Source organism: Aspergillus steynii (assembly GCF_002849105.1).
Source record: "Aspergillus steynii IBT 23096 chromosome Unknown P170scaffold_11, whole genome shotgun sequence".
NCBI lineage: Eukaryota > Fungi > Ascomycota > Eurotiomycetes > Eurotiales > Aspergillaceae > Aspergillus > Aspergillus steynii.
Window position 1 is genome coordinate 514,136 of NW_020194408.1, and position 27,717 is coordinate 541,852.

A 27,717-nucleotide genomic window follows, 5' to 3' on the forward strand; every position below is an offset into this window, starting at 1 on the left:
AAATCGGACAACGTGAGCAGGGAGTCTTGCCTGAAGGTGGTACAGTCCTCGTCCTGCAGCTGGTTGGGATCAGCCGACCTGCAACTATGGAGAACGAGGCTTGCTCTGGCCGGTGGATCCCCGATTATCTTTCCCACGAACGGCTTTCTGGGGACTGGAAACGGTAATCCGATTCTCTCTGTCTTTCCCCTTCTCTCTCCAGCATCCCGGCAGCGGTCCAGTGCAGGAAAAGAAAAGCAGCAAAGTCTCCGGTGCCTGGACGTTCCAGCCGTCAATAATCGCTGTATCCCGTGACGCCGTGTGACTTTTCTTTTCTTCTTCCAAACATCCGCTTTTCTTTTCTTTTTCCTGTTCTGCTGCCATTCGCGCCCCTGTCCACTCTGCTCCAACGCCGTCACTCGTTTGACTCCACTCTCTCCTCTCTCTCCATGCAGTGACGGTGTGATTTCCTCCTTCGCTCTCCACTGTGCCGCCACGGCTGCATCTCATCGTCTCTCTCTTCCTCTCCTTACGATACGAGCGGGAATCTCGTCCGCCCCTGGGGGATGCGTCTGTTGCATGGGACTCCCAATTGACGCTCGTCCTTTTGCCTTTTGAATGCCTCCTTCGTCACTGGCCAAGTCCTGTCGTTCTCTCGGTTGATTTTCTTGTTTTTGTCTCGCTCATTTTTCGTCATTCTCGATCCAAGCCTCCCCCACATTCCAGTCCATTGCTCCGGACACCTCAAGCTTTGACAGTCAAAACAACCCACATTTTTCTGTCTTCCCTCTTTTCGTCTCTCATTGTAACTCGGCTGTTGGAACTGGTTTCCTGACAGCTGGAAATTCTCAATTGGGTTGCGCTGTTTGTCTGAGACCAGCATATACCAGAAGCATACCTGAAGTTGGCCAGTCGACAGAGATCTCGTGGAAATTTCCACTGATCGCTGTTCCAATTTGGAAGTCTTCCCTGAATTTTTCACACCCTCACTTCATCCTTTCCAGTGGCTCCGTCCGACGTCATGGAGCTGCTTCTTTCCAAGAAGTCCTCGACTTTGAAGAAGGGGACATCCTTGTCGTTTCTCTTTCATTCACAGGTAAGAAGATACGCGATCTCACCGGTGGTCTGGCCCATGAGGACTAACAGGTTTAGAAACCCACTTTCACACGACTGCCAGAAGGGCCGACCCGGTACTATGACTTTGTTGATACCCCTGATATCTTCAGGCCGTCTTCAGTGGTCGATCGCCAAACGATCTCTCGTAAGGTGGAGGCAGAAATCCGCGATTCCTGCCTGCTGCTCGTACATCGAGTTGGACAAGGGGTGCCCTCGCGGGCCACCAAGTCCATGAACTCGCGGCTGGAGAAAAGCACAGTCACATCGGAAGAGGGACTTTCTGCGACAAAACCGCAGATTGAGTCTCAATATACAAAACCTAATGTCGGCCCGGAGGCAGCTGCTCTGGCAGGAATCCATGATTCTGGCGTCGGGTTAACACAGCAGCCCAGCCGGCAGACAATGCGCGTGCTGCAGTCTTCGCAGTCTGACAAACCGTCTGATTTAGGGGCGAAGGTAAACACCGCCGTCAACCAGGAAAGATGTGCTACATCGTGTTCCGCGCCACTTGATACGAAATCCACGGAGAGAAGAAGCAGCTTCCCGTCCGTCAGCAGTCCCAAACAGCCGGAGATGGAATCCTTGGCCGGGGTGGCCACCATCGGCCACCCTCAGCCACCAGACCAGGACACGAAGAATTTCCTCGCCGACGAAAGCCAATCGCCTTCTCTTGATACCACAGCGGACGGATCAGATGACATGGAAGTGTTCCTCAACCCCGACGCCACGCTCATGGCAACCGGCGTGGCTAGTTTCTCTTCCCCAGAGACGCTACTGAACCTCTCCTCCCCTGATGGCAGAGCATCAGACTTTCAACCAAGCCGCTGGTCCCAGTCCACGACCTCGTGCACCACTCAGGCAGACCACCCACCGGTCATTGGTCTCGGCACCACCGCCGTCAAGGACACCGAGCATCAAGCCGGCATCATCATAGACACCAACGGAAACATGCACGTGATGAGCGCTGAAGAAGAATCTCAGCGCAATATGCACCTCCAGCAAGCGGTCATGGCGAAGATGAAAGCAGGACGGGACGTTGACCCAGTCCACCCGGCGGCTCGGCCCATCGAGTCCAAGAGACCGGACACATCTTCCCAACGACCACAATCTCGACTACACTCCGCCTGGTCCTCCAAGACGAGAGGAACATTGTCTAAATGGAGAAGCCGGTTCGACGAGCCCCAATCGGACAAGACCGCAACGCCGGGCTTTTTCCAGAAGATCGCCACTCTCTTTGGGAAGCGGCGCGCGCAGGCTGTCTAGGCTGCTTGGGGACTGGTTCTTCAGTTGCCTCAACGCTCTTGTACATTTGGCAAGACTTTAACAGTCATAAATGACTAGTTTAGGGTCCGCATCGCTTGGATACTATATGTGATCCATGAATCCCGCGGTTTACGCCGCTTAAAAGAGATTTCCATCTCAACATCTACCGAAGCAGATACCAAAGACTAATGTCGGGGTGATGAGATGTCCACGAGCCTTGTTTTATACCTTTTACTTTCTACGACCCATGTTTCTGTATTAGAGTTAGTTAGCTGTGCTGATTATGAATTGCAATACTTGTCCTGTATTTCTAAACATTCGTGGGGACTTCATACTATTTATCAATGTCCTCTTCATAGTCGGCAGTCCGACCTGGTTTTTAGGAGATGTGGATCTCAAATACAGGCACCCACCTTTTCTCCATTATACTGCATCGGTAGTTCCCTGTGACCCCTAAGACGCTTACTCGCGCTAATGTCGTCCCGCCCCGGCCTTTACCCTTAACTTTAATTCTCCTTGATCTTTCCGAAGATCTTCAACTCTGTACACTGCTCCTGGCTATCTGATCACTTTCCATCTCCATCCCCGGACACCCCCATCATAAACAGACGAAGTGGAAGCATGGAGCCACGCATGTGCTTTGACAATGTCGCTTGAGAACCAAGTGAATCACTACTCTGCTACAGGAAGCGGCTTGGCTGTCCACAATCAGGCACCTTTTCCATTTGGGCAACACTTGTGTACTGCTCAATAAAACAGGCTCTCTAATCTGAACTGATACTATAACGAGAGTGAAATAGTCTACTAAGCAGGCCATGACTAAGCGGATGTCTTCAAGCTCCGAATTCCTTCAGTGTTGATCTTTCGGCTCCACATCGAGGTACTATATAACATAACCTCTCGCTTCTTGTCTTAGTATCTTCCCTCAGCAGGATGACTTATACTAGGCCCTATCCTCTCTCTGACATTACCTTCCATTCTTTCCCTCCTATCAATAAAACTAAGAGAAATGCCCCAACCGAACTGGTGACCCGGCAAAAGAGTGGCCATCGCCGGTGGAGGCCCTGCCGCCATTTCCACAGCCCTAGCATTCATCCAACGGGGCTACGACGTCCGGGTCTTCGAACGACAATCCGAATGCAAACCAATCGGAGGCGCAGTCCTCCTCAACATCCCCGTGATGGCAATCCTACGATCATACGGCATGGAAATGCAGCACATGGGCTCCTACACGGTGACCTCGTTCCAGAACAAAAGTGGCGTCGAGCGCGTCGAGCTTGCCTTCAACAAAGAGGTCGAGCGATGTATGGGAATCAAGGGCTGGCAATACGGCGTTCTCCGCTCGTCTGTGTTCAAGAAAATGCTCGACCTTCTCCCGCCAGGCGTCATCAACACTGACCACCAATTCACCTCGTATTCCGAGCTCCCAGACCAAGAGGGGATTGAAGTGCGGTTCTTCAATGGGGAAACGGTCACAGCTGATATCCTGATCGGCGCCGATGGGATACGATCAGGCGTTTCACGACAAGCCTTCGGCGACCCGAAACTTTTCCACGCCGGAGTGCGTGTCTGGCTCGCCTGGTGCGATCACATCCCCGACATCCCGGAGAACTACGGCGTCATCTCCCATGACTGGCAGTACCAAGCTAGTTATTTTCCCATGCTCCATGAAGGCAAGCCCGGGTTCGAATGGTGGATTGTGGAAGCCTCGTGGGAAGACAAGCCCGTCCCGGAAGACCCTCGAGCGTATCTATCCAATATCCTCAAGGACTGGACACAACCGCTCCCTCGGCTCCTAGAAGCCACGAACTTCGACACGCAGGTGTACAGATGGGAGATATTCAACCGGCCATCCATGAAGAAGTGGTCCACAGGGCGGGTTATGTGCATTGGTGACGCTATCCACCCTGTATCACCGTACGCTGCGTACGGGTTAGGCATGGCGATTGAAGATGGGTATTTTCTGGCGCGAGCCCTGGACGGCGTGGATCTGCGTGATGGAGCCGCGGTGAATGCGGGGTTTGAGATCTTCGAGAAGCAGCGCGTGGGTTATGTGAATCATAATATGGAGTTTGCGCGGTTTAGTGGGAAGATGTTTCATTGGTTGCCATGGCCACTGGCGAAGCTGAGGGATTGGATCTTTGATTATACGCCGATATTGGGGAATCTTCTTAAGAAGGATTATTTGAAACGGGCTGAGGAGCAGACGATGAGTATGAAAGAGCTTCATGTTGTTTAAAAAGACGGTGTGGAAGAGAGAAAGGGAGAGACGGCTGTACTTTCAGAGCCCAGCATCACTCGCTGGATATCCGAGGGATTGCTCTATATGAGTGTTCTCCCATGTACCTAGTAGCAGAGAAACTGTATATACTCTTAATTTGCCTTTCTCTTCTGTTTCAGCTGTCCAATAGCCCATAATTAATTACTCATATCTCTCTGTTTCTATTTACACCCAAATACGCTAACCCTAGACCACCATGAGAACGAGTCGCAGTTACGAATTTCGTCGCACTCAATGGAGACGCAAAGTCAACAAATATCAATTCGATGCTGTCTTCCTCATAAGGATATTGAAATATGATTATAGAGACATTTTTGCCATTCGTACTCATTCCATCCACCAGTCACGTGTGGAGGGGTGTAGGCGCCGGCGCAACGAGGCTGCGAAAGACAACACCATTACATCCAGCCACTCCCTCAAACACATCCAAAGAAGACCTTTTTGATATATATAAATGGTCAAACTCATACCATAAACCCCACCTATTAACTATGGCCGATCCACTCTCCATAGCCACTGGGGTTACGGGTTTGCTCTCATTTGGCATCCAAATCTCCGAGTCTCTGCTGAAATTCTACCAGGCATACAAAAGCCAGGACAAGAATATCTCGCACACAGCAAATAAACTCGAAAACCTTCTCACCATGCTTCAATCCCTAGAGACCACCCTAAAGACTCGAAGATTCCAATCCGATGAAAAAGACCTGGTCCAGTCTGTTAACCGCTCGATCTGGGACTGTGAAGAGATCATCACCGAGCTCCAGGAGGAAGGGAAGAAGTATGACCGAGCTGTTACCAGCGGACTCGACGGATTCAAGGAGACTGTTAAACTAGCCGGTCGTCGGGCAGCGCATCCATTTCGGCAGAGCACTCTGCAGAAACTAGACGAAGATATCAGCGAGATACGAAACAATGTCGCGGTAGCGCTTAACATCTTGCAATTGGGCGATCAGAAGGTCATCCACGACGATCTCACGGAGTTAAAGTCGCTCGTTGAACATATCCAGGAACACCAGATCTCGTCCACCGTTCGGCAGTGGCTCAGGGCACCTGATCCCACGGTGAATCACAACAGCCTGCGGACCAAACACCATACCGGCTCGGGGATGTGGTTTGTGAGAGGAGATGCGTTTCAGACATGGTTGGCGCAGGAGAACTCTTTCCTGTGGCTGAATGGGTTCGCAGGGTGTGGCAAGTCGGTTCTCTGTTCCACCGCGATCCAGGAGACTTTTTTTCAAAGACACCATCATATAGGCGTGGGGATTGCGTTCTTCTACTTTACGTTCAGCGACGAAGCGAAGCAGGATGAGTCAGGGATGATCCGGGCCCTATTGTTGCAACTAGCAGGACAACACGAAGACTGCCAGGCAGATCTTACCAGTCTCTACTCAACGTACCAGTCGCGGACACCTCCACCCGAAGTACTGATGGAGTATCTTCAGCGCATGGCTCGGAGGTTTGAGCATGTGTATATCCTGCTGGATGCATTAGACGAGAGCCCTCGGTATGAGAAGCGAGAGGGGATCTTAGCTGTGCTGCAGACAATGAGACAATGGGGATTGGCGGGCCTGCACTTGTTAGTCACGAGTCGCGATGAGCCCGACATTCGAAGATCTTTTAGTCCGTTGTCTGACGAGGAGATTATTCTGCGAAATCAGGAAATTGACGAGGATATCCAGAATTACATCGCCTTTGAGCTGAAGTCCAATAAAAATCTCCAGAGGTGGCGAGGTTATCACGACCATATCCAACAAGCACTGAACCATCGTGCCCAAGGGGTGTAAGCACACGCGACAAGAAACCTCTTTTCTGACACCTGGCTAAAATGATATAAGCTTCCGATATGTGCAATGCCAATTCCACGCCCTTCAGCGATGTCCCCGAACAAAAAGCCATCTTCACAGGTGTCTCCAGTCGCTACCCCGAGGCCTAGACGAGACATACGAGCGGATACTCTGCAGCATCGACGAAAGCTGCATTGACGATGCGCGACGAATCCTGAACCTTCTCTGCTTTTCAAATCGACCACTCACAGCAGCAGAGCTGATCCACGGATACGCAGTCGACCTAGACACACTCCGCCTCGACACAGACGACCGACTGCTAGACATCGAGAGCATTTCCGAAATATGCCTCGGCTTGATCGAGATTGTGTCCGAAGCAGACGCAGACGCAGACGCAGACGCAGACGCAGACGCAGACGCAGACGCAGACGCAGACGCAGCCCGAGAACCAGAAAAGACAACCATACGCATCGCGCATTTCTCCGTCCAGGAATACCTCGAATCCGAGCGCATCAGACAACAAAAGGCAGCGATATACTCTTTACGCAGCGAGACCGCACACGCAATGATCAGCCAGATCTGTCTCGTCTATCTCTTAGATTCTCAACTCCTCAGCAAAATAGACACCACCACCACCACAGACCTCTCAGAATTCCCACTCGCCACATACGCCGCGGAATCCTGGTTCCAGCACTACCACAAAGCCCAAGACCCCAACTCCCAGCACGAAACCCTAGCCCTCGAACTATTCCAAAACCGACGCGACGCCTTCAACGCCTGGGCAAGACTCTACACCGCAACACAACCCGTCCGAAGTGGGCACGAAATAGCCCATCCCATATACCTAAACCTCCCCAGAATCCTAGACGCCATAAAACCAGGCCCTAACGACACCAACCACACCCAGAAAGCCGACCTAATCAACTCCGCACACGGAGAACTCGGCAACGCCCTGCACGCAGCCTCATTCCGGGGTCACGAGTCCGCGATAAAAATCCTCCTCGACCACGGAGCCGACGTCAACGCCCGAGGCGGCGAATACGAGACCGCTCTACAGGCCGCATCTCGAAATGGTCACGACGCCGCGGTGCAGGTCCTTCTCGAGCATGGCGCGGATGCCAACGCGCAGGGGGGCGGGTATAGCAGTGCGCTGCAGGCGGCGGCGTCTCGCGGGTATTACTCGGTAGTGGAGAAGCTGCTTGATAAAGGGGCGGATATCGATGTGAGGGGTGGGCTGTATGGGACGGCGCTGCAGGCTGCGTCGTTCTGTGGGTTTCAGAGGGTGGTACAGGTGTTGTTGGAGAGGGGCGCGGATGTGAATGCCCAGGGAGGGTATTTTGGGAGTGCGTTGGGAGCTGCGAGGTTTGCTGGGCGGAAGGTTGTGGTGGGGATGTTGTTGGATAAGGGTGCTGGTGCTGGTGTAGAAGGTGAAGTGTGTTAGGGCTAGGTGGTTATCTGTAATGTAGATATTGCATGTTTAGTAACTGAATATATAGAGAAGTCACGGGTGATAAATTAGATTATGAATGGGCTCATTCTATTTTATAAGCTTAGGATCAGTATTTAGAGACCAGTTCTTTGGACTGTCTCTCGCTTGTATGTAGCTTAATAGCCCCAACAAATTTCTCGGCTGGATTTGACTTAGAGAGGCAAGGTCTAAAGTACAACACCTTGGGATAACATCCAGGGTCCATTGAATGTATCATAAATGGCGTCTCAAAAGAGTCCCTTCTCTTACTGAAGCAACGGATTTCTTGGAGGCAATAGTTGAACAATTTAGAGCCAATCCTATCAGAAAGCAGACATAACTCTAGAAAGACCACCTTCTCCAGTGAAAGTGAAGTGGCTTGAGCTTTGGAAATTGTTCCTCCAGCTTACGCATGTACATCTCCTTTGTCCTCAATTTGGCCATCGTGGCCTCTGAAACATAGTATCCCACCCCCAATTCAGCCATAAAAAGGACGGTATCAACGGCAGTCAACGATGGCGTGGCATCAAGGGTACGTAAAGCGCCTGTAGTCCATATGCCCAGAGCCACCTTCGTCGACTGCCAAACCAAGGCACGTTCCCTGAAGTAGGCCTCCATCAAACCTCTCATGAGCTCTCGTAGAAACCCCATTACGTCATTGGACGCTGGTACAATGAGATAAGCTAGGCGGATTGCAAGGTCGTGGCAGTTCCAATAAACAGGCATGTATCTCCAGTCACGTCGAAGGCCCCGGTAGACTGCGCTAAGAGTTAGCCATGAATTGAAATAGCTTGCTCAACTCAGCACATGCCTTTGGAGATCTCCTCATCACACATATTCGTCCGACCAATCTCCTGTCCACTTTCTATCGCTCGGATATAAGGCTTCTCCCAAGTCCTGTCTGCGTTCCGTTCTATAATACTGCCACTTCTGCTGCTTCTCGAAGCCGTCGAACTGGTTGAATCTCCGGGATGGTCCCAGAATTTTGCATGGGCGAACTTGGTGAGGAGGGTCAAGGACGGGTGGTCCCATATCTCGCTGGGGATGACACACAGGGCATAGTGTGTCATAAACTTAAGCCGGGATTCAATATTCGGCAAGGCGCGGTTTTCTCGGCTTTCCCAGGCAACAGGAGGGCTGGATGGTGGTTCGCGTCCGACTGCTCGGACGATATTCCGAAATGAGCTACCGATTGGGGCTGTCACAAGAAGGACGACTCCGATGCCTGTATTAGAGTCGCTTTAACCATCCTTTTGCCAAGGATACACTGCAGATTTGGAAGACAACCTACGTTCCTCTTCGGACATGCTTACTTGTATGGGACTTCACCACAGCTCGTTGTCGTCGAGAACAGCCAGAATTAAGATCTCCAGGGAGGCTTGGCCCTTTTTGGCTGAGTGGAAAATGCGAGCGCCTGGTTTCTTTTTGGCCCCGAAGGGGTTGATAGAAAGATAAATAGCTTCAGAAGCTCCAGCTGGCACTAAGAGATGCCTTAATATGTATTCCGGTCAATAGAGGGTGTCCAGAAAGGGTAGACGAATGGGAAGTGATGAGATCAGAATGACATCTGGGTGACAGGTTAATGAGAGGAAAATGGACGCCTCCAGTCATCTAGGCCATTTGGTTTGCGAACAAACCACGCGCGGCTGTCTGTAAACCGTCAGTAGTACCATGGAACCTCAGTTTAAAGTTGCAATAATAATATAAAGGAACCAAAACATTCCATTCATTCAAAAGCATATCTCATCACTTGGTCATACTACGGATTCAGCCAAAATAATCAATCGAACAGTCCACATCAGAAAGATCAGTTTACAATCCCAACCAATACCGAGTCTTCTCGACCGTGAAAGACGACTTGAGCACACCCTCGCCGGTACCGGTGACCTGCACCTCATACGTGCCCTTCTCGGAGGCCCATTTCTCGCGCTGCTCGTCCCACCAGCTCGTGGCCAGTTTCTTCTCCACGACGATCTCCACCTTCTTCTGCTCGCCTGGCTTCAGCTCCACCTTGGTGAATCCCTTGAGTTCACGGACGGGACGGTTGACGCCCGTCGGGGGCGGCGCCACCCACAGCTGCACGATCTCAGCACCGGCAACCTTACCCGTGTTGGTGACGGTAACGGTGGCGATGATGGGCTCGCCGCTGTCTGCGAGCTTGGGCTGCTCGGGGCTGGTCTTCAGGGTGAGGTCGGAGCGGGTGAAGGTGGTGTAGGAGAGACCGTGGCCGAAGGGGAAGAGGGGCGGGAGGTTGACCTTCTCGTAGTAGCGGTATCCGACATAGATGTCTTCGCCGTAGAGCACGCGGCCGCGCTCCGAGCGGAAGTTGAGGTAGCTGGGGTTGTCTTGCAGGCGGACGGGGAAGCTGAGCGGGAGCTTGCCGGAGGGGTTGACGTCGCCGTACAGCACGTCGGCAATACCGTTGCCGCACTCGTTTCCGCCGAACCAGGCTTGGAGGAGGGCCTTGGTCTGCTTGGCCCAGGGCATGGTGACCGGCGTGCCGCTCTGGATGACCACTACGGAGTTCTGGTTGGCCTCCAACACGCGCGAGATCAACTCGTCGCTGCCCGGGGGCAGGTCCATGTGGTCACGGTCGTACCCTTCGGTCTCCCATTCGCTGGTCAGACCGGCGAACACGACAACCTGGTCCGCCTTGGAGGCGAGAGCGACGGCCTTAGAAATCAGCTCCTCCTGGCCGACTTGGCGGCTGGCTCCGAAGCGGAATCCTCCGGGGCCGAACGCCACGACACCGCGGGTATCCAGATCAGAAGTGGGCGCACTGCCGAACTGGAGCAGGACCTTGTACGTTTGGCCGGCCTTGAGCTCCTTGCTGCCGATCTTCTCCTCGGTGGCGTTGCCGAAGAACGCGGAGCCCTGGCGCTGGTTTTTGGTGTTGTCGACGACCACTTCGCCATCAATCAGAAGCTTACCGGTACCCACAACGGTCACGCCGAAGTCGTAGACTCCGCTCTCCTCGGGAGTGAAGAGACCCTCCATATCGACGTAGAAGGTCATGGACTTGATCTTAGGGTTGATGTAATCCATGAGGAAACCGCTGGAGGACACCAGGTGCAGCTCATCGACAAGCTCTCGCTTGGCCTCGGTGGGAGGCTCGTTGAACACGCGGAATGCGAATCCGGTCTTTCCATCGGCCGTCTTCAGGAGGGGACCAAGCAGAGGGAGTTCCTTATGCGAGTAAACGCCCTGGGAGTACTGGACCTCACCCTTGCTCTTGGCCGAGACGCCCTCAAACGGTGACACGGTATAGTAAGCATCCAAAGAGGCAGAACCACCACCGCAGTAAGCAGAAAGCTTTGCATTAGGTCCGATGACTAGGATCGACTTCTCCTTGTTCAAAGGCAGGATGTTCTCATCATTCTTCATCAGGACGACTGATTCCGCGGCGGCACGTCGCAAGAGCGCCTGGTCTTGGGCTCGGTTGAGAGCCTTCTCCGGGGCATTTTCCGGGATGCCGAGGGGCTCGACAAAGTTGATCAAGTTCAATACGTTACGAACTCGCTCATCCATAACATACTCGAAGGATTTGTTGGATGATACAGCATGGGCCAGGGCGGTTCCACGCCAGCGTGTCTTTCCCGGCATTTCCAAGTCCAAACCGGCATTGATAGCATCAGAGGTACTGTATGTTCCGAACCTGCCAATCTTTTAATATCCAAATAGGCGGGTAATGATTCCAAAACTTACCAGTCACTCATGACGAGGCCATCCCAGCCCCACTCCTTGCGGAGGATGTCGGTGATAATCTGCTTGTTCTCACTCACATGCGTGCCGTTGACCTTGTTATACGCCGTCATGACACATGCGCTCTGACAGATCCTCAGGGCCAGCTGGAAAGGCAGGAGATAGATCTCGCGCATCGCGCGCTGCGTGACGATACTGTCGACGGCCAGACGCTCATGTTCTTGGTCATTGCAGACGAAGTGCTTCAGGGTAGCAGCAACACCCTTCTCCTGCATACCCTTGCAGTAGTAGCCGGCCAAAATGCCCGAAAGCACACCGTCCTCAGCAAAAGACTCGAAACCACGGCCTCCGAGCGGCGATCGCTGGGTGTTGATGGTGGGGCCTAGAACAATGTGGGATCCTTTGGCAATAGACTCCTCGCCCATCAATCGCCCCACTTCCTGCAGCAGCTCGATATCCCAGGTGGCGCCCAGTGCCGTGGAACAGGGGAAACAAGCTGCCGGGACACCGTTAAAGAACCGCGTTCCTCGCACTCCATTGGGGCCATCGGACATGCGCAGACTGGGGATGTTCAGACGAGGGACGGTCGCCGTATGCCAGAAGTCAATACCTGCCGAGAAATATGCGTCGTTAGAAAGACCAAGTCCATCTATTAGGATTGAATTCAGGGGTAGAACTTTCTGAGATACTCACCAGCAACTAGAGCTACCTTCTCCCCCAGGGTAAGCTCCTCAATGGTCTTCTCCACATCTAACCGGGGCATTGTGAACAGAAAACCGAAGACTCAGCTTCTCCGCACTACAGATGAAGCGGACGAGGTTAAGACAAGAAAACCAACAAAAGCAAAGATAAGAAAGAGGGGAGGCAAATGGGAAACAAAAAGAATCACAAAAATCGGAGAGGTCAAAGGGGAAAGTGGGATGGATCGCACGTAATGTGGAGAGGGAATGGGATTAGAAAAGATCAATGTGGAGGGGGGCAATGCATGTAGATATACCTCGACGAGAAATAAAAAAAAAAAGTAAAAGAAAAGAAGAAGGAAGGTCAGTCAATCAGTGATCTCACCTTTTGGGAAACATCTCCAATTTCCAATAATGCCAACTGTACTCCGGAGATACAGCAACGTTCTTCCCGGGCTCCCCGCTCCGTCGCACAAAGGAACATCATGCTGGATCCATGATCAATGGCAGGTGGATCGAAAACTGGATCGTCGGTCTAAACGTCCCGAAATTCTCCCAGGGGTGGAGAAACCAAAAGAACATCTGGTGATCTGACGGGTGGGAAGGTGAAACTCGAAGGCGTAGGGACATCGCCCGCCGTCAAGGCCGTGAGTCCGTCAAATGCAAAGGATCTTGATCTAGATCCGAAACGCAGCAAGACGGAATGGGGGACGGCAGATAAACCCCCATCACTAGTGTGGGTAGTTGGACTAAGCCTGAAGGGAATCAGCCCGGCCAGTCAAGGCACGATGAAAGCGACACGGAGGAAAGTCCGAAGATTAACCGACTGCTTGGCGATGCGGCGAGTGGGGGAACAGGCGGAGTATCGGACCGGCGTGCCTTGATTGACTCCATAGGAATGATGAATGCCGGATGGATCCAGAGACTGACGATGATTGAAGGAGGAAAAGAGAAAAGTGGATGGGATTCCGTCTGAGACTAAGACTCTGCCTGCTCCGTAAGGCCGCCGGTCACATGGTCAGTAGGGCTTCGGGGATCTCGTGCCGACAACATTCTATGATTTAGACAGCAGAATGTACATCCTTTGGATTCTGTCAGTCGATTGATACATATCTTTACGCTGATCCATTGCAGGTCACATTCACCATTACTATGCTTCGACAAATTCTACAGCTCAACCCTCAAGTACATCCTGGACTCTCCACCCATGCTCCGGTCCCGCCCAAGAATGAAAAAAGAGAAAAAGAGAATACAGATTGACTCCGCCAAAAAGAAAAGAGTCTAGAAAGGTATTGAAATGGAAAATGCAAAAACACCGTCCAATAGATGCATAATGTAGTAAGAGAAGAAAGGAAAACACAAAGAAAAGAAGGCTGAGTCAAGTAAAGAGAAAGACACACCACAAGGACGACATAACTCATCATACAAGCTTCACTGGGAAAATCAAATCGAATAAGAAAACACTCAAGCACCACGGCGAGGTCGCTTGTTTTCACCTCCCATTCGCATGCCGCCACGGCCACCTCCATCGCCGTGGTTGCCTTCGTCGCCGCCGGGTCGTCCACGCTTGCGATGAGGCCCTCCTCCTCCGCTACCACCCTCGCGGTGATAGTCACGGTCTCGTGGACGATCACGGCTGCTCCGCTCTCGTCCGCCCCAGCGGCGATCTTCTTCGGGATTTCCGCCAGACGAGGCCGGGGCAGCTTGGCCGCCAAACGACGGAGGCCGAAGGCGTCCTTCATGTTCCTGGCTGCCCTGTTCAGCGGCGCCTTCATCCCGGTCTCGCCGTCGACGGTTGTCCTCGCGCGACCCGGCTCCTCGTCGGGCAACCTCTCGCGACTCGTATCGTTCTTCGCGAGAGCCACCCGCTCCCGGGGCGTCACTTCGCCGACTGCGTTCGCGCTCGTAGTCTCGATTCCGGTCCCTGTATTCTTCCCGCCGGCTGCTGCCACGGGTTCCCTCTTCGTCACCTCCTCCCCGGCGATCCCTCTCTCTTTCGCGGTCTCTGTTTTCGCGGTCTCCACGATCGTGGGAATGACCGCCACCGCCTGTAGAATAGCGTCCGGATCGTCGAGATTCCGAGCCTTCCTCGGTAGGCTCACCTCGCCGGCTCCGGTGAGAGCTGTCGTCGTCGACGTGCGTAGCAGATGGTCGATTAGCCAAAAGGTCAGGCTTATTTTGGAACGAGCTAGACCGTCCACCGTCATCAGTTGCACCAACGGGAGTAAGTTGTCGACTAGTCTGAGGAGACGCATTCGCTTGACGGTTGGCTCCTCGGCCACGAATTGGGGGACCAGAGCCTCCACGGTCCGACGGCCCGCCAGACTGTTGTAGCATGTTGTTAATGCCAGCAAACCGTTTGTCGCCTCGCCCTCGCTCTCCACCAAATCCTGACCCGGGGGCTGGACCGCGAGGAAGAGACGACGGTCCGGAGGGAGGTCCCAGTGCGCCGCGGGGACCAGAGGGAGGTACAACCGGCGGCTGGGATTGGTGGGTGCGCGGAGACCCAGTGTAAGCACCGCCTTCTTGCGGCTGCTGTTGGAAAGCTTTGAGTCGATCCGGGTGCATTCCAGTAGCCTCTAACTTCTCGACACCTGGTGATGACCTTCCCGCAGAGGCGTTTTGGTCGGGACCACCACGCATGCCCTGTCGACCGGGGCCAGTGGGTGGTTGACGTTCGGCCGGATGACCACTCGCAGAAGGGGAAGGGTGAGTCATGTTGGGCGCGTTTCGTCCACCACGGCTAGGGGTATTCCTTCCCCTTGGTCCTAGGGGAATGTCTGCAGGGGCATCAGGTTGGCGAAGCCGTCCATGGTTGAGGTCAGGGCCGGCAGGCTCTCGTAAATCTGCACCGTCCAGAGGAGCTCGCCCATGTCGGTCACTGCGCGGTCCGGTAGGCAAATCCTCGTGTCGTGATTGAGTCGGGGGGTAGTTGAGCGATCGACGGTCATCGGCAGGGAAACGCTCGGGACGGTTGGGAAGTTCGACCCGCTGAGGTGATGTTCTGGCCGGCGGCAATGTTCGTCGATCATCTTTCTCTGGTCGTGATGGGTCACCGCGTCGAAAGCTCGGGTCAGCATGCTCGTGTATCATATCAACACGATCGGGGTGCGTAGGCGGGCCAGATCGTGCTTCAGAAGCACGCAGACGCCCAGGACGGTCATGCCACTCCTGACCTAATGAAGGGCGGCCTTCACGGTAGGGATGCGCACGGAACGGTTCCTCCATCGGTCCTCGGGGATAGTCCCGCTCCAGGCGACCATAGTTCCTACCGTCGCCCACAGGCTGATCGAAGGAACGATTGTAGTCATGGTCGCTACCGAATCTACCCCCTCGGAAGTCCGCATTTCTATCGCGTCGTTCATCCAAGAGATCGGGACGCGGCGGCAGTTTGGTCTCCTCTCGGTGGTTGCGAGATGGCGTATGTGTCTGTGAACGCGGGGTCTGGTTGCTGGAGGAGATGCGGTCCACATCAGGACGTTTGGGTATACTCGAAGGTCTATTGTGCTCAAGGCCTCTGGGTGTTCCACGAGACTCGGCCGATGGCGCACGCGGACGTGAGGCGGGCCCCGTGTCGTTGCGATTGTCGGCCGTCAAAGTTGAGCCAGCAGCTTTCTCTGCGGAAGTTGTTGTGGCAGCACCTTCTTGGCTCGCTGGCGTTTGCCATTCGCCATTTGACGGGCCTGCTGCAGCAGTTGAATCGCCCTGACTTGGGGTGGTACCAGCCTTCTCCGGCTGTTTCTGGGAGTCATCTGCGTTTTCGGCGTCCTTTGTCGCCGCAGCATCGGTCATCTTGGCGTCCTCGATCTCACCGTCCTCTACTTCGGCGCTGGTGGGTGCTTCGTTTTGGGATCTATAAATGGAATCGCAATCAGATACTGAAATGGGCCTTGGCCGGGTGAATCATTGAATGTTGCGCTTGCTTGACTTACTCGTTGGTGGCTGGGGGTTTGAACTCGGCTGCCGACGCGTTTAATGAAGGAGTCGTAGATTGTGGGCGCGACGCACCGGGCTTCCCACCCTTCTCAGTGGCAGTGCCTTCCGTCTTTGACGCATTGCCCTTTGCTTGTGGTGCTGCTGACATGTGGAAGGCTTGCGGGAGCATCCACTTCTTCTCTCGCCGGTTGAGATCACCGATCAAGGAAGCGGCAGGGATCTTGACATCGTCTCGCTCATCGTTCTGGCTCAGGTTCGTCACACTGTTCAGCATATCACGGCCGATCCAATTCACGGCCGGGAAGTGCTGCACAATCGCCTTCAGCACACTGATACCATTCCGAATTTGCATGTATTCGCCCCCATTGAAACAAGTCTTGAACGTCATGGCCAAGTAACGGTGCCACTTGTACATGAGCCGACGGAAATCTTCATAATCCAAAAAGCCGGTGATCGACCCCTCAGCATTTACTTTCATGGCGAATCCGGGCAGATCTTTCTTGGTTCCAAAAGCCTCTTTCTCGTACACTGATCTGTCCGCATGCCAGCGGGCAAGATCGCGGAGGACTTCGTTGAGGAAGCGGCCAAGATTGTCAGCTTCCCTCGATGTACACAAGAAGATCAGAGCATTCAGCCTCGGCTCACTGAAGAGGTGATCCAAAATACCGACCGTGCGGAAATTCGACGGCCCAGAGGAGTGAAGGAATTTCAACATCTTAAAGCAGTAGAATGCGTCGAGCGAGGAGACCAGCATGCGCGGCAAGAAGCACTGTTCGAGGAGTGCCACGTGCAGATTGTCATAATCCTCCTTCGTTCTTTTCAGGTGAATAAACCAATGGTCCTTCTCCTTCTGCAATTTCGTCCTTGTCTGACCGTATGACTTCAGGTGGGCCTTGTTCTCCTCCAGTATCCGCTCCTGAAGTTGGGTGATTAGCTTCTTCTGGGCCTCCTTTTTCTGGGTGCCAGCAACACTGATGTCCATGCGGTCGCTGCTGATGCTGATGACCTTCTTTTTCTGCCGTTCGATCTCGTCCTCGTATGCTTTCTGAGGGATGTGCACATCGTAGAGAGACAGTTGCCAGAACGTCGTGTAGAAAGAAAGACCGACGGTTTCCCAGGCCTCAGAAGGCAATGCCGATTTGACCTGGTCCTGGAGGTCCTGGATGACAGGATTCAATGGGGGAGGTTCAGCGACCACCGGGGTCTGCTCAACGGGAATAACCGTATCGTCATCGTCCGTCTTTTCTACCTCCTCCTTCTCGACGTCCATCGAATTCTCACCCTCTTGTGCGGGCTCTGCCGCCTCGGCCTCTCCTTCATCGCCAATGTCCATCTTGTCGGCCTCAGCCTTAACAGAAAGTTTCTCTTGACTACTCTCCTTAGGGGTGGCCGCATCATCCTCCAGCGTAAGCTTCTCCGTGTCTGCAATCTTGCGAGCGATGCTTGGTCGGCGAATCCAGAATGCAATTTCAGGCTGCACGCCGTATTCACTGATAAGAGAGGCGAGATCGGGAACGAAGGAATCAAACTCCTCGACGGTCAGGTTGCTGCGAAGCAGGTCCAGATACTGAGCCAGAACACGATGGATCTCGTCGAAAACGTTCCCCAGCAACTTCAGCTCGGAGTCGCCTTCGGACTCGCGGAACACGCATGTCCAGCGTTCCTGGGCGATGGCAATGAGAAGTTGACCAGCAAGCTTGGAGACGGTGAGGGCTTTCATCAGGCGCTTTGCCGTGGTCTTGGACTCGTGGCGCTGGTCCAACAACTGGAGAATAGTCTGGCCCTGGAGGACCTCGCCACCCGCCATGGCCTGGATCTGCGCATCGTTAAAGCTGGTGTCCGTAACGATACCCGCCATGGAGCTGATAAGTTGCTCCAGCACGATCAAGTCCGTCGAGTTGTTATGCCGAAGTTGCTCGACAACATATTGCAGCAGAGGAGTGGGGTCTATCATCGAATACCGTTTAAACGTTTTCCCCGCGAAATTGGCCAACGCATTGAGCCAGCGGCTTGTGAGCAATCCGCTCTCCTGCAGTCGGCTCCGTCCTTTGTGGCCGAGAGAGCTGATGAGAGCCCAGGTCAAGACGTCATATCCGAGGTTAGTGAAGTAACGCGCGCACTCCACAACAACGACGATCAGGTTCTCGTACGACTCGATCTGGCTGATGGCAGTGTGGATGACGATTGCGGGATTGGCGCATGCGATCTTGGCCAAGGCACGAGCCATGGGTCGAGTGTTCGTCTTGCTGAGCCTCTTCAGGACATCTTTGGTTTCTGCTTTCGCCTGATCAACGGCTGATTTGATATCCGGCAGCCGAGACGTCTGGCCCGAATACCATTCCGCGTACATGTTGTACCGTGTATCCCTCGGGAAGAAGCTAATAAGATCAAAGACTTCGTTGACCACACCGGGGTTGGCTTTGGTCAAGCTGATTGCCGGAAGCAAGAGGCGTTTGCACAGATCTCGCCAGCGAGATGCATTGTCTGCCGAGTCGTCCTGAGTCATGCTGTACTTGCCAATTCTAGCCAGCTTTGTCAGTAAGGTCGGGTCATGTCCGATCTTATGCCCGGACAGATTGAGGAAGGACGAGCAGAGCGCAAAGACGTCGTCGACAGAGTGGCAGATTGGAATATTATCGGCCCAATCATCCCAATAGAATCGATAGTCGGTTCCGTCGTTCGTATCTTCTTTGTCCAGCTGGGCCCATCGCAGCACCCGTCTCGGAGGGGCTTGGATCAAGCGAAGCTGGCCCTTTGCTCCTCCACTCTGGTCCTGTCCCGGTATTTGCTTGGGTTCCCGGACCTCATCTGGAAGCGGTGACGGGCACGAAGCGGCATAGACTTTGCCCAAGCATTGGTGAAGGATTCGGTGGATATACTCGGGAAGTTCGGGATAGACGTCCATAAGCCAGGGGAATTTGCTGAGGATGAAAAGAGACTCGGGAAGCGCCCCAATGGTGAGCAAGCTCTTCAAAAGCAGCACCTTCTGGTCGGATGGCTCCGGAAGGTCGCTTTCTTCTGCTTTGCCAGCCGACTTGTCCGCATCTTGGTCCTTGCCGGGGGTCGCTGACGGTGTCTCGGATTCTCGCAGACGCGGAGTCGGTAACGTGTCGTCTGAAAGTGCACCGGCCATCATCAGTGCATTGAAACCGCCGCCCGGTCGTGCTGCTCTTTCTCGCTCCGCCTTCTCCTTCAACTTTTCTTCTTTCAGGACGTCCATGGAGTCGTCGGGTCTCCACAGGTGGGGGTACAAGTCGCGCAGCGAGATAAAGCCAACCTTGATCAACAATGCGGCCAGGTAGATGAGGTTGTCGGGAAGGACGTCGACCTTGGAGCGCGCTCTGGACGAGTAAAAGCGGAGCTTGAACCCGAGAAGCTGGGCTGCGACACGGCTTCCTTGGGGTGGCGAGGTTCCTGTCGCCTCGATCCATTTCCGCGTGTCGATTTCCTCCTCCGAAAGACTGTTGGACTCCGGAAGGATTTGTCGTAGTTCCTCTTCGGAAACAGGCCGGCGACCGATTTCAAAGAAAGCGCGAATTCCGATCTCCCTCACTCTCGTCCAGAAGGCCTGATCGCGCTGTTCATTGAGCTGCACGGCCTCCGCCCGTTCCTCCTCCGTCGTGGCCCATCCTGAGGACCCCGGGAAAGCCCAATTCGGAAGCCCCGAGTCACGGTTGGCTTCACTGGTGCCGAAGGCATTTTCCTTGGGCCACCAAGAACTGGCGCGCAGCAGCTTGACGAAAAAGCGGTATTGCTTCACAAGTACAGCCGCGAATACGTCCAGAGTTACGTCGAGGACACGTCCCACATCCATATCGAACGCACCGATCATAGCCTTGACTTTCTCGAAGGTATCCTCCACGACCTCGCTGGATGGAGGTTCATTGTTGCTGGTTGTAAAAAGTTCTGTGAGAAGTTTCGAATACCCCTCGGATTCTTCGCGCAGGAGATTGTAGTTCGACTGTCGGTAAAGGAGGTTGGTCTGCTTACGAATGCCCATGCGGGTGAACGTTTCACGAACGAGACCGAGAGACTGGAGAAGGGGAGTGTCGAGCTGGAGACGCATCAGAGCGGAGCTAATGCCGGTGGAGAAGACCAACGGCCTCAGAGCAGGGTTCGACGTGTCGGAATCCGTCATGATGGATAGGGTGTCCAGAAAGAGAGAGCGGGGGTCGAAATCCTCTTCCAGTTGGCCCTCTGCCTCCATGTCGACCTCTTCGCCAGCCGCAGCATCTTTTTCGATAATATCCTGGATAGCAGCGCCTGCCTCCGGTGGTGTCACGCGTCCGTAGAAAGCGCTTCGGATTAGCTCCTGGTAGATCAACGCCAGCTTCGGAATATCCTGCTCCTTCCTTGCCTGCACTCCATCGTCCACGAACTTCCGCTCACCAGTGGAAACCCAATGCTCGATGTGAGAGTCGGTCACGTATTCAAAGGCGTACGGCTGCGGCGGCGGCGCGGGAGGGTGATGGATAGGGGTGATAGGAGAGACGAGAGATTGTGAGGGAGCCGGTGTTTGCATCTGAGACGGAGGTTGGGACGGCGTCGGCGCCGGGGACGGGGGTTGCGAAGACTGATTTACGGTGGACGAGACACCGTTGGCCTGGCTTTGTTCCGCGGCATTGTTCGCCGGTGAAATAGTAGTGGCGGGAGGGGACATGGCAGCGTCCCTACGGCTGCCAGCTGTATTCTGGGTATCATTGCTGGCTCTGCGACCGTGGTTATTCCGTCCTCCTCGGCCGGATTGCCTTCGCCCCCTTCCGCGCGTTTCGGGGTGATCGCGAGGCTGCGAGGGCTGGGAGCCGTGATTATGTTGCGCCATGTTGAGATTTCCTGGTCGATGAGGAGAAGGTCGCTGGGTCTCGTTGGAGTCGCCAGACCAAGATCTATCACCTCTTTTCCTCTTTCCACTGACACCCGGAGCCATGACAGGATTGGCTACAGCTTCGGGGCTCAGGCAGAACGGGGAAAGGTTTCCGACAGAATGCGATTCATGAGGCGGGTCTAAAGTTTGGGAGGGTTGCCGTTTGTTAGTCTTTCGGATTTGTTCAGGGCGCAATGAATCAATCAAAAGGGCAAAGCTGGTAGACGGGTAGAGGAGAAAGGACAGGGACCAACATTCTGTAGAAACTTCATGCAGTCGGGAGACAAAGGGGACTGCGGGTGGAGTTGAAGAATCGCTGGATGAACAAAGGATAAACCCGATGATGATATTGAAGACCGCCGGGCGCGTGTCGCGCTTATTCCGTTTGTCGGTTCCGCCGCGCTAACCTTTGTCGGTGCCTTCCTTTTCAGGAATCCCAATCTTGGCACGGATGGTATTGACAATGAATAAGTGTATTCTCTTGAATAGGTTAAATAGGAGAATAATATACTGTAAATGAATAGAGTTCATTTATCATGTGAATACAACTGAAGCGTCAATATCCTGCTGCTCCGACATACTTCTGCTACATAAATATCTACATCTACACCAACTATATATAGCAGAATAACTACAAAGCAGCTCCGCCAACTTGGGACTACAACTAGCACACTGCTATTTTCCTTGGAGGAAATAAGTTAATCCTTTTAACATTGCATAATACAGCAATATACTTGCTCGTTACATTCATAAGATTGCCTCAGTTCTCCCAATATGAGACAATCGGCATTCGGCAACCCTGTCGGCTCTGCCCCTCCTACTTGACAAGTTGACAACTCATTCCTACCTAACGCAATCGAGAATACCCCAGTACTAACCTAAATTATACAATTTCTAAAGCTGGGTTGACTCTTGGAAACTTATGATAATACAAAATCTATCTCAATTTTGTTAAAAGTTCATAAAATTTCATTAATTACAACGAAGGAAAACAGGTAGTTCAAAGACCCAGATCCCTTGCCTCGATATCCACAATCTCAGGGATCAGTTCCTTCAAGCTCGGCCTGCTCGGGGACCAGCCCAGCAGCTTGCGCGCGCGAAGCGAGTGACCCCGCGAGCTACTTCCCCAAGCGTACAGACCGAACTGGTTCAGCGCAGTGACCTCCGCGTCAGGAAGAGGCTCGACCTCGGAGGAGGGGATCAGCTTCTTCTCGTGGGCCACGCGGGCCACCTCGCGCTGGATGTCACCCCACACGAAGGGGCCGTTCTCTGCCAGGTAGTATCCCTTATCGTTCCAGGTGGCCTTGCCACCGCCGGCAGCGGCAGCGTCACCCAGGAGCAGATACACGTCGCTGAGATCCTGGACGTGGACCTGGTGCCAGATGTTCTCGCCCTTGCCGACGAGGAGACCCTTCTTGCGCTTCAGCACGGCGGCAGTCAGCCAGTAGGCCTGGACACTCTTCTGGTTGCCGGGACCGCGGCCGGGGCCGTAGATGGTGGGCGGGCAGACGATGGCCACCTTGACGCTGTCGGGGTTCTTCTTGCCGGCGTCGATGATGATCTTGTCGACGTTGCGGTGGAGGGAGTCGTCGGGGAGGTTGAGCAGCTCGTCGACGCCGTCCCAGTCGTCGTGCTCCTTGGTGCGGTACAGACCCCAGGTGTTAGTGCGGAAGTCCTCGACGGTGAGGATACCGGTGCCCGAGGTGTGGATCAGCCACAGAGGGCGCTCGGGGGTGTGTTGGGCGGCACCCTTGGCGATGGCTTCAGCCGAGGCGACGTGATCACAATCGGCGCAGTCTGTAGGTGGGTATTAGCTTGTATTTATGTGTAGAAAGGGAGGAGACAACGCACGGAGCACGATGTCTGCGTTCTTGGTTTCCTCGGCGATGACATCGGACGAGTCGAGGTCTCCAATGACGATGCGAGCGTTGGGGTATTTGCTGGACACCTGAGCGCCCTTCTCTTTGCTCCGAGTCAGGACGGAGTATTCCCAGTCGGGGTGGGCCTGGTTGAAGTCGAAGAAAACATCACCACCGATGTAGCCTGTAGCTCCGGTGCTAGAAGAGCATTAGTACGCCACAAAGTCGACGTCTTGGCATGGAAAGTGGAAGAACTGGACTTACACGAAGACCTTCTGAGGTGCCATTTTCGTGAGATGGGGAGAAGAATTGGGGAAATTCGAGGAAGTTCAGTTAACCACGTCCGGACCGAGGTAGGAACACAATAAACGAAAGACATGCTAGGCGGGGAGCAGCTGGAATATATAGGCGATTCCATTACCAGCACGACCACCACCATTGCGCCGAAGCAACAGCTTTCAAATCAAAAGTGGCCGAAAATGGGTCCTCCGAGCAAAAGTGGGGGTGGGGTGGGTTGCTTTGGGTGGTTGAGGTGATGCGGTGATGCACAGCTGGCACCATTCACGGACTGCATAAGCTGCAAAGGAGGTGTCGGAACTGCCTCCCGTCAGAGATATGATTTGCATGTACGGTATCACTTACATGGCGGAGGAGGAAGAAAGAGAAGGAATGGCGTCGAGAGAATCGGAGGGATGTCCTTCCGAATTACGTCATCCGCCGTTGATGTCGATGCATTGGAGTATATTTTGAAACTCATTACATACATTGTTCTTTCCTTATTTTTATTCTCTATTTTGGTCTTGATTTATACCTCTACTCAATAATTCCCTCCTCCCTCGCCTTCTTCAGCGCCTCCTCTCTCTTCTTCGTCGCCTCCTCGTCCTCACTCCCCTCCGAAAACGATCCTTTCCAGGTATACTCCCCATTCTCATCCTTCCCCTTCTCCTCGTCCACATACTCGTCAAACCCCATATTCCCAATGTCCAGATTCGTAAACATGATCCACGCCTCGACCCACGGCAACCTCGCCATCACAAACGGCGACCGATCGCCCTCGTCATCCTCCTCCTCCTCTTCCTCTTCTTCCTCGTCCTCATCATCATCCTCATCATTGATTGAACATACCAAACACGACTCTTCCCGAAATCCTCTATCGTCGATAATCAACAAGTTCATAGTCGTGAGGCCCTTTCCGCCGAGCTTTTTTTCATTTTCCTGAACGAACTCGAAGACCTCGGAGGGCGTTTTGCCGGCGAAGGCGTTGTTGGTGGAGTCGAGGGTTTGGGCGCCGGAGAGGTCGAGAGGTGGGGTGTTGGGGGTTTTGAGATCGGTTTCGTCGTCTAGGTGAGTGGTGTTGTGGAAGATGGTCCAGGAGTGGTCGACGCCATACTCGTAGTCTTCGAGGGAGATGAGGGCTTTGTGGACTTTCTGGGCGGTGTTAGTTTGAGTACTCCATTTTTGGCGTAGAGTGGGTACTTGCCTTGACTGATACGGCGGGGGCCGTGATAATGATGGTCCAGGCCATTTTCAAGGGTTGGATGTGTAATTGATTCAATTGAGTTCACTGAATGAAGATGGAGTTTAAAATGCGAAAAATAGTCGAGAGAAACCCTGTGTTAAATGCAGGTTATGCGCATACGGAACGGAGTAATTGAGGCTGGAGCCAAACAACAGGCAGCGAATCCTTCGTGGCGGTGATCTACGTGGGGGCCTTACAGCCTCGTTACTTGCCTGCTAGCCTTAGGAATTAAGTGGAGAACGAGACAGTCTTCGAGCGAGTAGATGTTCGGAGTACAGCCTTGCTTCTACGTAGGGGTTTAATTAATAGCGCCAACAATCCAACCTAAACACAATCAAATTAGGCATAGGTCAATCAACAATACCCACACAACTTATATCTCCGACCCGAATGCATATTTTATGCTGAACACGCCATACTCATATCTTAGTATGGATAAGCTTAAACAACAACCCTGCAAGATAATCTACCAAATCCCTGCAGAAACCAACACTATTGAAAAATAATTAATCAAACAAAATCAATTTAAAGTTTAAAAATAAAAACCCAGAAACCACATCTTAACACTGATTAATCACAGCACCACCATACAACCTCCATTCCATTCCACCGATGACTTAGATACCAGGGAGACAGAGCTGCTCCACAGGCTATGTTACTTGAGACTGTGGCAGCCCAATACGAATAGCATGATGCGAATGCATCGTGACTCATTTATACTTGGAATTGACAGACGGAATCTAATGCGAGATTAGAAGACTAGAGCCCACGAGACTTCTCAGGAGATCACATCTACAGACAATGCTGCTGTAAAGGACGTGGTGGATGGTCCAAACTATCCCATGAGATGATGAGCCAAAAAGACCAACATAGGATCTAGGGATTCTACCATATACAGTGCCATAAAAGTTTGGGTGCCACCCGCCACCCTTCTGGTCGGCAAGTCGGTGACAGCCGCTCGGCATTGAAACTGACACCGATAATCCTTGATTACAAATTATATCTGCTGAAATCTGCGCTTCGGCTTAAATGTTTCGTAATCCGATGGTTAGAAATGCATCTTAAGCTATTACTGAACCCGGGTATGCATTTATGCAATTATCTATGCTTTGATGATCGGAGTTGATTCAACCCGAAAAACTGGATGAGAGCACTTATATCCTTCCATCGATTGTAAACATAAACCCAAAATAGATATCTTGAAGCCTAATCCAGTCGGTACTACATTTGAGATACCATGAAGATACTATATCCACTATTTGACTTCCTAAGTTCATCGGTGTGCGTGAAGCCCTAACGGTGCGAACCCGAACCCGGACCCGAACCCGAACAAAGATGTGGAGAGTGATCGACGGCTGCAGAAGCCTAGATTTCAGTAAAGCCACTATAGTATACTCTTAAAAAAGATCAAACCAGTTTTACAATCTAGGGTACTAATGGCGCAATGCTAAGCCCTGCAAGACGGCAGAGTGTCGGTTTCACTTGAGAATTAGTGCCATTCTCCAGCATCGGTGGATTTTTGCAGCTGCCTGTCGTCCAGAATAGAAAACACAGATAAGAATGTTCCGATTCTATGAGCCTCACGAACATTAGAAATAAGCCTTCAACCCTTTGGCATAGTCGTGAAATTTCTATAGCTCTAGCAGACTACTCGCCTGTCATTTGCTTCTCCAAAAAAAAAAAAAAAAAAAAAAAAAAAAAAAAAAAAAATCAAGACTCGTTCCGTCTCCCATCTTTCCACCATGTCAGACACAGCCTACTATGTATACACACCCAACCCGATCCTCGCCATCATTGGCGTGGGGGTCTACTGCACCCTGACAGCCATGCACATATTCCGAGTTACATCAACCAAGGCATGGGACGGCAGCTTCATGGCGCTGGGCAGTTTCTGTGAGCCTCCACCCTCAACCCTCCGACACTCTCCATCACATCTAACAACCACTAGTTCTCGCAATGGGCTGCGGCGCACGCATCATGTCCTCACACGACATCCACGACAAAGGCGCCTGGGCCGCCCAGAAAGTGCTTCTCCTCTGGGGCCCGAACATGCTCATGTTCACGGTGCACCTGAGCCACGCGGAGTTCGTGAAGGCGCTGCACGCCGAGAAGCACGTCTTCGTGGGACCTCGGATCGCACGACCGCTCTACTTCGCGCTCAACACCGTGCTCTTCCTGCTCATGATGTTCTCCATCGTCATGCTAGTGACCACCTCCGACGACGGCAAGAAACCGCTCTACACGACGCTGGTAAAAGCCAGTCTCATCATCCAACTGATCTTCTGGCTCGTGACCTTCGTTGAAAACGCCTGGTTGAGTATCCGGCTGCGAAGACACCCGACGACCGAGAGTATCGAGGTGATTCCGAGCTGGAAGCGGTGGAACCAGCTATTTGGACTGGCGATTTCGATTCTCGCGATGGGGCATAATGTGGTGCAGATGCAGATGCTGGGGGAGGCGAAGGGGTTCATGGCTAGTGCGGAGTGGGCGGCGTATGCGTTTGATATCTACCAGAGTGGGGTGGTGTTGCTGGGATGGGGCATTTGGTATCTGCCTGGGAGGTGCAGGGCTGTTGTGGGCAGGCGGAAGAAAAACTGGGGCGCGATTCAGGATGAGGCGGCTTACTCCGGAGTATCATCTTACGGATTCGAGGGGTGTGGCTCGTGAGGATACTAGATACAGGCCGTGAGGTGAAACGTTGCTTCAGTTTACAAGGATTTGATGTTTCTGCGATGTGTTTTAAATGAGAATTATCTAGGACTAAAACTTAGGGTTCTTGTTTACAGGAATTTATGAAAAGCTATTTCTGCGATGTGATAAAGTTTTCTAGAAGAAAATTATCTTATATGAAAACTTAGAGTTTGTATCCACAATTCAGTTCTAGAAACTAGATCCACCTAGCGGTTCGGGTTCGGGTTCGGGTTGCTGATTGACATCGCCAAGGTTTGCTATATCCTAATCTTGGCTCGAATTGCAGATTTAGGCTTCCGAGAATCTAATAGGGCAATGCAGAAGAGAGCCTGGCTGTCAAATCTAGATCCTTATCTCTAGCGTAGATCGATGCAGAGATTGTCTACACTGCCCCAAGTAAATCTTGATGCCTCCGGGGACCGAATACGAGACTTCAGGGTCTTGGTCTAGGAACTCTCTATATTTGGATGCAAATTCTGCCAAGATGGATACAAAGCCAGGTCGAAGGCACTATATAAGCCTCCAAAAAAACCCATCATATCTCATATCTCCACTCCACTATCAAATCAACCACA

The 27,717-nt window shown here is 52.9% G+C and overlaps 9 protein-coding genes across 9 annotated transcripts; 4 read left to right on the forward strand and 5 right to left on the reverse strand.

Annotated features, from left to right (window-relative positions):
• Nucleotides 1–745: 745 nt before the first annotated feature.
• P170DRAFT_74171 (uncharacterized protein) lies at nucleotides 746–2,460 on the forward strand. Its single transcript, XM_024855361.1, has 2 exons — nucleotides 746–1,075; nucleotides 1,132–2,460. Exons 1-2 carry the CDS (start codon nucleotides 1,001–1,003, stop codon nucleotides 2,356–2,358), a joined length of 1,302 nt encoding a protein of 433 aa, XP_024698513.1. The 5' UTR covers nucleotides 746–1,000; the 3' UTR covers nucleotides 2,359–2,460.
• Nucleotides 2,461–3,004: 544 nt separating this feature from the next.
• P170DRAFT_486025 (FAD-dependent oxidoreductase) lies at nucleotides 3,005–4,597 on the forward strand (the record flags this gene model as incomplete). The annotated part of the gene is made up of 2 exons (XM_024853927.1): nucleotides 3,005–3,098; nucleotides 3,402–4,597. 2 exons carry the CDS (start codon nucleotides 3,005–3,007, stop codon nucleotides 4,595–4,597), a joined length of 1,290 nt encoding a protein of 429 aa, XP_024698514.1.
• Nucleotides 4,598–5,046: 449 nt separating this feature from the next.
• P170DRAFT_74300 (uncharacterized protein) lies at nucleotides 5,047–6,706 on the forward strand. The gene has a single exon (XM_024855362.1). It carries the CDS (start codon nucleotides 5,131–5,133, stop codon nucleotides 6,421–6,423), a length of 1,293 nt encoding a protein of 430 aa, XP_024698515.1. The 5' UTR covers nucleotides 5,047–5,130; the 3' UTR covers nucleotides 6,424–6,706.
• A 1,432-nt stretch (nucleotides 6,707–8,138) lies between these two features.
• P170DRAFT_514483 (uncharacterized protein) lies at nucleotides 8,139–9,198 on the reverse strand (the record flags this gene model as incomplete). Its single annotated transcript, XM_024855210.1, has 3 exons — nucleotides 8,139–8,649; nucleotides 8,724–9,116; nucleotides 9,183–9,198. The coding sequence occupies 3 exons, from the start codon at nucleotides 9,196–9,198 to the stop codon at nucleotides 8,234–8,236; spliced, it is 825 nt and encodes a 274-aa protein (XP_024698516.1). The 3' UTR covers nucleotides 8,139–8,233.
• A 505-nt stretch (nucleotides 9,199–9,703) lies between these two features.
• Nucleotides 9,704–12,356, reverse strand: P170DRAFT_370082 (beta-glucosidase H; the record flags this gene model as incomplete). The annotated part of the gene is made up of 3 exons (XM_024844940.1): nucleotides 9,704–11,546; nucleotides 11,597–12,203; nucleotides 12,287–12,356. 3 exons carry the CDS (start codon nucleotides 12,354–12,356, stop codon nucleotides 9,704–9,706), a joined length of 2,520 nt encoding a protein of 839 aa, XP_024698517.1.
• Nucleotides 12,357–13,407: 1,051 nt separating this feature from the next.
• P170DRAFT_394675 (putative THO complex component (Rlr1)) lies at nucleotides 13,408–21,365 on the reverse strand. The gene is made up of 3 exons (XM_024846066.1): nucleotides 21,328–21,365; nucleotides 16,206–21,213; nucleotides 13,408–16,126 (listed from the first exon to the last, which is right to left on the reverse strand). The coding sequence occupies exons 2-3, from the start codon at nucleotides 21,134–21,136 to the stop codon at nucleotides 13,738–13,740; spliced, it is 7,320 nt and encodes a 2,439-aa protein (XP_024698518.1). The 5' UTR covers nucleotides 21,137–21,213; nucleotides 21,328–21,365; the 3' UTR covers nucleotides 13,408–13,737.
• A 665-nt stretch (nucleotides 21,366–22,030) lies between these two features.
• Nucleotides 22,031–23,568, reverse strand: P170DRAFT_419046 (putative nucleoside-diphosphate-sugar epimerase). The gene is made up of 3 exons (XM_024847259.1): nucleotides 23,197–23,568; nucleotides 22,925–23,130; nucleotides 22,031–22,870 (listed from the first exon to the last, which is right to left on the reverse strand). Exons 1-3 carry the CDS (start codon nucleotides 23,217–23,219, stop codon nucleotides 22,074–22,076), a joined length of 1,026 nt encoding a protein of 341 aa, XP_024698519.1. The 5' UTR covers nucleotides 23,220–23,568; the 3' UTR covers nucleotides 22,031–22,073.
• A 101-nt stretch (nucleotides 23,569–23,669) lies between these two features.
• Nucleotides 23,670–24,536, reverse strand: P170DRAFT_468889 (uncharacterized protein). Its single transcript, XM_024852575.1, has 2 exons — nucleotides 24,413–24,536; nucleotides 23,670–24,360 (listed from the first exon to the last, which is right to left on the reverse strand). The coding sequence occupies exons 1-2, from the start codon at nucleotides 24,455–24,457 to the stop codon at nucleotides 23,746–23,748; spliced, it is 660 nt and encodes a 219-aa protein (XP_024698520.1). The 5' UTR covers nucleotides 24,458–24,536; the 3' UTR covers nucleotides 23,670–23,745.
• Nucleotides 24,537–26,193: 1,657 nt separating this feature from the next.
• On the forward strand, nucleotides 26,194–27,118 carry P170DRAFT_431175 (uncharacterized protein; the record flags this gene model as incomplete). Its single annotated transcript, XM_024848008.1, has 2 exons — nucleotides 26,194–26,344; nucleotides 26,400–27,118. 2 exons carry the CDS (start codon nucleotides 26,194–26,196, stop codon nucleotides 27,116–27,118), a joined length of 870 nt encoding a protein of 289 aa, XP_024698521.1.
• Nucleotides 27,119–27,717: the final 599 nt, after the last annotated feature.